Source organism: Rosa chinensis, chromosome 5 (assembly GCF_002994745.2).
Source record: "Rosa chinensis cultivar Old Blush chromosome 5, RchiOBHm-V2, whole genome shotgun sequence".
Taxonomy (NCBI): Eukaryota; Viridiplantae; Streptophyta; class Magnoliopsida; order Rosales; family Rosaceae; genus Rosa; species Rosa chinensis.
In genome coordinates this window covers 58,929,140-58,939,593 of record NC_037092.1, presented here as the reverse complement: position 1 = coordinate 58,939,593, position 10,454 = coordinate 58,929,140, and the positions used below count along the sequence as shown (strand labels likewise).

General features: G+C 39.6%; 1 protein-coding gene across 1 annotated transcript; it reads right to left on the bottom strand.

Moving 5' to 3' along the window:
• Positions 1 to 1,184: 1,184 nt before the first annotated feature.
• On the bottom strand, positions 1,185 to 9,388 carry LOC112202259 (DDT domain-containing protein PTM). The gene is made up of 9 exons (XM_040507027.1): positions 8,177 to 9,388; positions 7,256 to 7,963; positions 5,955 to 7,149; positions 4,449 to 4,737; positions 4,160 to 4,284; positions 3,564 to 4,027; positions 3,439 to 3,467; positions 2,750 to 3,232; positions 1,185 to 2,622 (listed from the first exon to the last, which is right to left on the bottom strand). The coding sequence occupies exons 1-9, from the start codon at positions 8,980 to 8,982 to the stop codon at positions 1,673 to 1,675; spliced, it is 5,049 nt and encodes a 1,682-aa protein (XP_040362961.1). The 5' UTR covers positions 8,983 to 9,388; the 3' UTR covers positions 1,185 to 1,672.
• Between the last annotated feature and the right edge of the window lie 1,066 nt (positions 9,389 to 10,454).

Sequence of the window (10,454 nt, the reverse complement as noted above, 5' to 3'; positions counted from 1 at the left end):
AATTTATATCTACGGAGGAAAGAGGAGAAGATGTAACGGGTTTTAACGGGTTGCTTTGATAAAAAGTTATATCTAGTTGCTTTGATAAAAAGTTAAAAAAATAATAATAATAATCTATTTACGGGTTGTAAGGGGTTCCAACGGAAAACCCGCAAACCCGCCGGGTTTGGCCCGCGAAACCCGTTAAGCTAACGGGTTCTTACCGGGTCGGCCCGTTAAGAACCCGCACCGTACCCGCACTATACCCGCACGTTGCCAGGCCTAGTCCCATGTCCGTCCCTGCATCTAAATTTATAAACATAATATAATTTTAGAGCACGTTTACTTACTTGAAATAAGAGGAAATGATTACTAGGTAAAAATATTTCTGTGTATAATAACACATAAAGGAATCAGAATGATTCCAGGTTAAAGCATTTCTACGTTTATTAACACATGAAGGAATCAGAATAAGTGTACGTCTAACATCCTTGTAGGGAGTCGATTCCTGAATACTCAAGAATTTAATTACGAAGGGGGAATATGGGTTTAGGAATCAAATCCTCTGAATCAATACTGATTCCTTTGTTCAGATGGGTGTAGATCTCACCTCCTTATAAAGAATCAATTCCTGCATATTTAAGAATTTAATTACGAAAGGGGGAAATGGGTTTAGGAATCAAATCCTCCGAAATCAATACCTATTCATTTCTTCTCTAATTTCAGTTGTCTCTGATTCATGATTATTTTCCATTTTAATTAAGTAAACGTGTCATTAATAATTTCTCGTAGAGAAGCCGGTTAGCATATCCGACAGCCACGTGATTACAAATCCAAGACAATTCATATCCTTCCATATTCCCACACACCCACCTCCTCGCCAAACTCTTTCCATAACGCATCTCAACTTCGCAATTAGGCTTAGAGATAATGGGAGAAATAAATCAACAATAGATGACATTAGACTCATGACTCACTATAGGTGTCCATGGTAGCAATATCTACATGGAAAGATGTAGATGTGATCAAATTGAGGTATCCAGATTTTGATCTAGAGGCTGAATATGGAGAGGGAACTTCAGCTCTGATGAGAGGCTGAACTTGAGGTCAAGTTCAATCTGTAAGGGGTCAAATGTTATGAAGGTAGATTTACTGTTCTTGTCTGCATTAAGAAAGCCCTAGGTGTATTTAAAACAATCAATGACTGATCTCATAAGAAAGAAGCTGTGACAGACATTTCAACTATACACAATAAATTCAATCAGATAAGCACCAAAAAAAAACCTGCTTATCATTCGGACTTTGCCAAATACAAAGGCTGTGAATCAATAGCACCCCAATTTTTTGATGATTAGGCAAAAATTACCCGCTTTAATTACAGTAGAGAACTCCAAACCTCCTCCAAATTAATATTGCAGTAGAGAACTCCAAACTAGTGAGGTGCGCATGTAACAAACTATATAATTGGGAAGTCGCAATTCAGCTTCCCAAAACTTTGAAAATTGATGAAGAAATGAGTACTTGGCAGGAGGCAACAACCAAACCATTAACTGAAATTTCCATACCTGATGTCACCTCTGACAAGACAAAGAATAACCATTATCGATTCTGCGGCGATTTCCTTCCAACTTCTCACCCAGGAAACCCAACTCCCTCTGAAAATTGTTATAGGCGCAAAACCTGAACAACATGGCTACTTCCACTCCCGGCACTGTCCACACTTCCAGCTATTATTCTGAGATGATGACTCAATCCAAGGGGAACAACGGTTATGAATTAATAGCCCACAGTTCTGGCAAGAAAGATCAGGAGCTGGTTCTGCAAGTAAACATATCTGACATTGCATCATATTAACAGCAGATGTTTCAGGAATTGCAGACTTTGATTCGTCTGTGAAAGTGGCCATATCATATTGCTCAGGGCCTACATGCTGTGAAGTTGTATATGGATTTTCCAGATTTTCTGGTAAATCCGCAAATGTTTCAACTCCATCAAAAAGGTCGCCGTCATCAGGTGCCAGCAACTCATTGATAGTAAAGACAGTTTGCGGTTCCATCATATCGTAGTTCAGATCTTCATACTGTTCCATTATCTCACCATTGATGCCGTTCATGGAAGTATCCCATTCCACATGAGGGAATGCCGCAATCTCCATCGGTTCCGACAGGTAATTTGTTTCATCATGCATAGTTTTTTCAGCATGAGATTTATTACTGTCACAATATATATCCAAGTCCTCTTCACGCTTAACATGCCTTCTCACAGGTAATTTTCGTGGCCCTGGCCCAGCAGTATCCCATTCAGCATTAACTTCTGAATTGTGTTCTGGAACTAGCTCCACTCTTGAGAGAGCAAAAAGAAGAGGATCATCATCCTGAATGGAGACTTCCTCCATGGGAAACACTGGAGTAGCAGGTTCAAACACCTCTGAATCAAAATTGGTTGCAGAATCCGAGTCCTCTCCAAGGTTTTCTTGCTTTGAACGCTTATTGCGAATCTTCTTGCTCTCTTGCAAGGTCTTGTCTTTAAGATCAGTATAAGGACAAAGAGGCGATTTTATCCTGCGACACTTGCAACACTTGAAGCCTGCCACTTCACAGATCTTTGACTCCTCAAGTTCGACAGCTTCAGCATGGTACCAATCTGAATGAACACAAAACACTCCGTCTTAAACACCAATAAACACACACACACGAGAGAGAGAGAGAGAGAGAGAGAGAGAGAGAGAGAGAGAGAGAGAGAGGCAACACTTTGATGGGAGCAAACTTACTTTTGCAAGATTCACAGCGTATATATGTCAGATCGGAGAGATATGGCATATGGCACAAGTGGCAAACAGGTTTCAACCCATGCACATCCGAACGACCCCCGAGGAGTATGTTATTAATCCTGAAGTCAGTGCCAGTTTCCGGAGTCTTCTTCTTCCATATAACACCCCAAGAACAAATGGGACGTCGTTTTTTTGTTGCCAAACTCGAGTCTCTAGTAGCTTGTTTAATCTCAGAACGAGGCTCCTGAACCCTGATGGAGGTTAATGATTGGTTATAATTTTTAGGCCTTCCACCAGTTGTGACTGTCAGTGGAGTATGATATTCTTTCATTTGCAAGGGCAAAGGACTAGTTGGAAACTCCTTAAACTTTTGCTTCTGGGTAAGAGCTTTCGCATGGTAGCACTGCTTGCAAGTGATCAAGAACTCAACTTCCTCATTTGTAGAAACTGTTGAACTTATGGTACAGCCCTCATGGCAATAACCTGGCAAAATTATGGCAGAAAATTTAAATATCGACAAAAAAACATTCTATTTATTCAGGAAGCTAATAATCAAATGACTAGCACTTCTCGGAAGATTCTGATTTCCTGAAAGCTGTAATTAGGAACTCACAGAAACATGCCACCTTTTATTTAATAATTATTAATAACTACTGTAGGTCAAAAAACAAAAGTTCATGCTAATATACCTTGACAGGCACTGCACTTGACTGCATTGCTGAAGTTCGTAACACAAAAAAAATAAATGAGTTAAGACAGAGCAGTATAGATAACAAAAAACTAAATAAATAAAGGAATTGTGGGAAACAGTTACCGCAATAAAATATCCAGTTGACACATAGAGCAGGTAGACAAGTCCAGATTGTCTCTTTTACACTCGAGATAAAAAAATATGTCCCTGCAGGTTGCTTTCCGCTGCCTTCTCTTTAACTTGTGCAATAGATTAGGCTCCTGAGCTGATGGAATAGACACTTTACCTACACTTTCTTCATATTCCTTAATCAAATATAAAGGAATACGTGATTCAAGAAACCAGAACTTGTTAGTTCCATCCTGATTCTGCTCTGTCTCAATGATATTTTTCATTACACGGTTAGGCAGATGCTTTTGACTACCAAATGCAACCCCATAGACGATGTTGTTCTTTAACATTTTTTTATCACATATACTTGCATTTCTAAAAGCAGAAGCTTCTGCCTCTGCAGCTTTCCCATCAAGGAGGTTCTGCTCAGGACGAACAAGATCACTCCACCTCAAATGATAGTCCAAGTATCTAACCTGGTTAAATTCCAAATGAAGTAAGGGTAACTACATATTTCACCAGGTAATTTCATACGCACAAAACAAGAGGCAAATCTACAGAATGTGAGAGGAAATAGCAAAAGAACTTGGATGTTTGGAAAACTATACCTGAACTGCAAGCTGGGATCCGTTCTTGCTCAGTTCAACTGCAGCCCTCCATACAGATTGTCTGCTTCTTTTAGGAATATCAGGACCATCAGCGTAAGATACACCAAAAATTTTCCTCGATCCACCTGATGAGGCACATAAAGTGATAAAACCATTAACATATATCCCATCCCTTTCCACATAATTTGTCTATCAAAACAACGAAATGGAAAGATCGTCTAAGACAAAGATAACAAGGGGGGGAAATCCCAGCTAGTTTTGCAGGAGGGAATGCCAGAAGCAAATTTACCTTGGCGAGCTGCTTTTTTAACTAATGAGCGAGCCAAGATTGCTCTCTGGAATATGATTTTTGACAGCTTCCCTCCTTGCCACCATACAAAACTCTTGTCATTGCAGTCATCATCTATAACTTCTTGAATTGCACTCTGTTTCCTGCTCCGCCTGCTGTATGGTGCACGTCTTTGTGTTGTTCCAACAGTGCATGTAGGACCTTGAATCACAGAAGATTCAACCAGCAAATCATCTACCAGTTTAATCCACTCCCCAGAAAGAGCAATTGTTCGGATGTTTTCCTCAAGCTGCAAACAAGAGGGCAAAAAAGAAGCATAGATATATTTTAGAATAAAATAAAACATTCACAAATAGGTGATTACGTGAATTCAATCAAATAGAGGGAGACAATTCTGCATTTAGGAGGAAATAGTACAGAGATGCCTGCCATCTAGGCAGCCACTTGAATTTGAGTCACCACATCATATTTCAGTGTCACTTGTCCATTTAACTTTATGTTACAGATAATTCTGTTCTTTGTGATACGAAATAAAAGCCATAAATCGGATACAAGTAGTCATCAGAATACAAAAGAAACTTTAGTGAAATATATGTTTGTAGCAGTGGGTGGATCTGCTATATGGGAGGCAAGCCATAAGTGTGATTCTTGGCTAACTTCGTCGGTAAACCTGCTAAAGAAAGAACAGGATGCTAAAGAGTTTAAAAGAGCTAATCTAATATTCTAATAATACACGCTCAAGTCGTGGAGGCTTTCTCACTGGAGTCAAGTGTTTCCCAACCTGGTCAATTTGATACAGGGGCATCAACAAGTCTTTCTAAGATTAAGTGGGCTCTGTTTTAAATATTTTGGACAATAGCATTAGCTAGCCTAAAAGTCATTACGAGCTAGGATGCTAGGGCTGGTATAACTCCAGTGTGAATACTCTATTAAGAGACTTTGTACACAGCTTTTATCTGTTGGCATTATCTTTCTCAGGACGATTTCCCTAAAAGTCTCTTTCATCTCTGTTTCAAATATGCTCCCACTGTTTGTTTATTTTTGGGTATCCTTTTCTAGTTGGTTTGACACTGCTAAAACTACAGACTACAGACTACAGTTAGCATTTCTAATTTTGCACCAACAGACCCGATTCTACAGTTCACATGCGAAGTTGCTACCCCTCAATTATTAGTCAGCTATATGTCTCTAATAAAATGAAACCACTGCAACTCCCGTCATGTCAATAACAAATTTAACAAATAAAGACCTTTTTTATATTCTAAATAGCTTATAAACTTGTATACAGCTCCTAATTTTGGAGGCTAATTTTGCTTATGTTCAACGATGACAAAATGCAGGATCCGAACCAAAGACAAATTGGAGTAAACTATAAACTTTACAGACATTCTATCTCATAAATATTACAACTACCCTGATAGAGTGAACAGTTATAATTCAACAAAACCAGCACTCAACAAATACTAGCCCAACTAAAATCTACACGATATACTAGTATAAACTTACTTTGAGCAATAGGACTTTTATTGCACTGCAGGTTGATGCTTGATAAACTTGTTGGCGGAATTGTTTCCTAAAATTTTCATTGAGAAAGGGGCCAGTTATTAGACCATGCAAACTCTCCTCCATGTATAAGATGTATGTTGCGATGCTTACAAGATTCCCCTCCACACTCTTTATAGGACGAAGGCTGGCAAGGATCTTCATAGCACCTTTAGTGGCACTCAAACAAGCATGATTTAGCATGCATCCTCTCTTGCTTGCAACTGGAGCCTTACAAGAAAGACACCAACCACACCTCTCTCTTGGAACCTCCACAAGCTTCTTTTCAAAACTTGGCCAGAAGAAACGTGAGGCTGTTAGTGAGAAGGCTTTTGCTTGCCATAAATTGTTTGATGATGCAACTTTCCGGGGATTGCCTGAAGCCTGGACATCTGAACCCCGAGCTTCTTCTGATGAAAGTACAGCCAGTTTGGCAGCAGCAGATGCAGCAAAATCCCCATGCACATAGTAATTTATGTATGCATGGGGTTTAAAGAAAGAACCCTTGTATTTGCAATCATCAACTGAAGTGGAGTAAACCTTTCCTATATGATTGCCTTCTTCATTTTGTGAAGTCACTGAAAGACGCATACCATTTGCATGCACTTTGTTACCACTGTTGACGTTCCCTGGTGTGCATGTGCTTCGGTCAATTGCAGTTGGCCTGTCAACTGAGCTTCTGTGGACCAAGTAAGATGGATCAGCTTGCTGGGTGACAGAACCAGTCGAAACAGCAGATTCCATTTTATTCCTTTCATCAATCTCCATATTCCTATGTGAGTACTCCTGTGGTGTACTATCACCATGGCAATTGTAAGATGAAACTGATTTACCTAAATGGTCTTCATTTACATAAGTTTCACAGTTCCCAGCCTCAACCATATCCATAACTTTATCACAATCCTTGCCAGACAAAGGAAGTGACTGGCCACAAAAGTTCGCATCTTCCTTTATCTTCGCCAAATTAGTCATTGATTCAGCCAGCTCTGAAAGAGATAAGATGCTGTCTGGGATATTCCAGTATTCTAAAATTGCCTTGCACAAGCCCAGATAAAAAGATGTATTTTGCCCAGATGAACAAAGAACTTTCAGGACTTTTGGAATGTCATGCTGATTGTAATATCTAAGACATGGTTGTGTGTTAATAGTTTCCTTAAGCCTGCAAGAACCATAACAAAAGATCATCTACCTGCAACTAATAGTTTAAATGACAATCAAAAGAATCAGTAGACAATAAGAGCAAGGGAAAAGGTCAAGAAACGTACACAAGTAAGTGGTTGCAAGTACCCATGAAGATGTGCTCGTAGGCATCTATCCCAAACAATTGTGCTCCTTTAACTGATGTTCCAACTGTGATAGTTGGCCCAATTTTGTTGATAGTGCACTCAGGACAATACCAGGATCCTTCTGGTATCGACAGTTTCATCACACCTATACACCTCGTATGGTAGGCGGATGGGCATCCATCACAGCAAAGCAATGTCCCATCCATACCACAAAGCCGACATTCATCAGAGTTACAATCTGAATCAACATCAGTAGCATCAAACTCCCCTTTAGCAACTTTGGAACCTAGTGAATTTAAGTTACCAGATAATTTTATATCATGGGATTCAGTAGCAATTTCCATTGCTTCTCTGTCCTTGCATGCAGAAGTTTTGGAATATCTCGGATGGACCCTTCTTGGCCCATTTACAAGAGCACTGGTTGCTTCGGCATCATAATCTATTCCAACTTCTGATTCTTCACGCATGTCTAATTCAGCTCTTATATCTATACTGTCTAAGACATCATCACAAATGATTTGCAAAATGCTTAACTTCCTATCAACTGATAATAAATAATACTCTCTGTCCAAAACCTCGTCATAGAAACCTTTCCACTCTTGTCCTTTTACATATCCCATAATTGTTAAATACTGGACCAAGTAAACAGGCCAAGTCACTGTATCGAGCAAGCTCCAATCTATGCACCTGCAGATAAATAGTAAAAAAAGGCAAGGTACTGAAACTTTAGTGATATAAGTGTAGATGAGATGTCAAGGTAAAGAAGGCGATATAGTGCTTCACTTTAAAAAAATATGTTGTAAAACATTATACAACACACAACACGGCTTGCACTTCAACACACTGATATTGTAAAAGATCCAATAAAAAAAAGGCATAGAGAGTTGTCTGTTTAAGTACCTCAAACATTTTTGTGCTACCTCTGAGCCTTCGGATGAGATTGTTTCAAGATGACGTCTCAAGGCACGCAACAAAGCAACATGAATTGCATCAAACAATGTGTTTGGAGCACGACAATTAAGCGAACCCACAAAATCATCCAAAGTAAATGGGTTCAAGAACAGGCAGATGCTAAACGACCGCATGAAACCATACACCGAGAAAAGATGCGAAACACACTGCTCCGGCACGCCTATGGTTCCAGAAGACGGTGGCAACTCCGGCGGCAGCACAGCCGGGGTCTCAACATCAACCCCGGCATCCATATCCTCTGCACACTCACTCGAATCACTAGACAAATCAGCATCACCATCCTCTCGAATCTCATCATTGTCAATAGTTACTCTACCGCTCCACTCACTCAATTCCGAGGATTCAACCCTATCCACCACCACCTCCTTTTCCACATTCTCATCCACCTTAACCTTCTTTTCGTCACTCACTTTCGCCACCAGCTTATCCAATTTCTTCCTCTTAGCACTCAAACTCCCATCAAAATCACTCTCACCCACAAGAATGCCCCGAATCTCACCACTCTCCAAGTCCTCGAAATCCCCATCTTCATAGTGCACTCTATACAATCCAGCATCATAAAACGCAACCTTCCCCAGATAAATCCTACTCTCAAACTCTTTCAACACGTACCGTCCCAACAACGCAATCGATCTCGTCTCCAATGCCTGCTTCTTCGCCTCGGGGCCCGCTTTCCGATCATCAGCCCGCCGCTTCCTCGGCCGGCCCCTCTTTTTCGCCACCGGAGGATCCATTTCGCCAACCGGATCCCCGAGCCCGACTTCCAACAAACCCCTAATACCCCTCTGCTAAACCTAATCAACGAGATTGGGATAAACGCATCATGTAAAAGGCTCTAAAATCGTGAAGATCCTATAAACCAATAGCAGAAGCAATTGAGGAACGAATCCGATTTGATTGAGCTCAAATCGAATGAAATAACAATGAGATTCGAAAGAGAGTGAATGGAATAGATGTGAAGGTGGGAGTGCGATGTACCTCGTTAGGGTTTAGAAACCGCCATTGCAGAGGTGTGAGGGCGTTAGCGAGAGAGATAGGGGAAGTAGAGAGAAATAAAGAGAGAAGCCCTAATGGGGACAAAAACGAGAGGAGAGTGGGCGAGTTAAATTGTATTCACGACTCGTTAACTCAGAGTCACTAGTACCACCACCTCGGACACGAAGTGGTGATTTTTTTCTTTTATACTAAATTTATAATTCCATAATTCTCTGCTTCGCATTCATGATGCTGTGGGAGCACCCTTCCATACTCCTTTTTTTTTCTTTTCTTTTTTAAATAATTAATTCTATATAAAGAGACATAGCTTTTTGTTTTCGCGGGACATGTCAGTTTCGTTAATAGGTGGGAGAAATGATACGTTATGATTTACTCCTTTCGTACTTTCTTTTTGTTTGAATTAATTCTATATGAGGTAACATAGTTTTTTATTTTAGCGGGAAACGTCAGTTTCGCTAACGGGTGAAAAAAAAAATATTACATTTTAGAGACAATACCATAAACATTGTTCAAATGTGAACTCCACTTGCCATCTATGCGAGCGAGAACAAACACGACCGCCAAAACAACCCCCCATGTTTTTATAGAATGGGTCACTACCAATTAATAGTGGGACCCACTCAACTCAATGGAGTTACGCGAAACCAAGTTAGATTGTCGGTGCTAAAACCCTACCTTCTGTATATTCATAAAAATCATAATTAACTCGAGACTCTGCCTATTTGAAAGAACCGCCACCACTTGAGAGAAAGTTGATCGATAGCACAGTAAATTATGATGCAACATGTAATTAATCAGAGAGTTCACTTGAACACCACAAGAAAATGTTGATAAACCAAGCCCAAGTAACCATTGTATGCCATGAAATGCAATACAAGCATAGAAGTTGTGGGAGACCTACTAGTTGTTGGAATCGAGACCGAGAAACCACTTTGCCTAGGGACTACGTATATGAGAGAGAATTAGAGCTTTACTAGGATTTTTTTTTAAGGCAATTAACTTATATAAAAAAATAAAATAAAATAAAAAATAATAATAATAAAAAAAACATATCACAATAATTTAACTCATTAAAATTTTATTCGGGTAAATAGTAAAATTTCTGTTAGTATTGATTTTTAGTTCTGTCAATTCCTTTTAGCTCTTAGACTAATAAAGTATCAAATATTGAAATTATGAAAAGAAATTAACAATTTAACATATAAAGGAT

Coding starts and splice junctions, on each gene's coding strand:
- LOC112202259 (XM_040507027.1), bottom strand. CDS start 8,982: ATGGATCCTCCGGTGGCGAAAAAGAGGGGCCGGCCGAGGAAGCGGCGG. Junction 7,150..7,255: donor ACTTGCAACCACTTACTTGT/GTACGTTTCTTG, acceptor TGGTTCTTGCAG/GCTTAAGGAAACTATTAACA. Junction 4,738..5,954: donor TAAAAGTCCTATTGCTCAAA/GTAAGTTTATAC, acceptor TCTTGTTTGCAG/CTTGAGGAAAACATCCGAAC.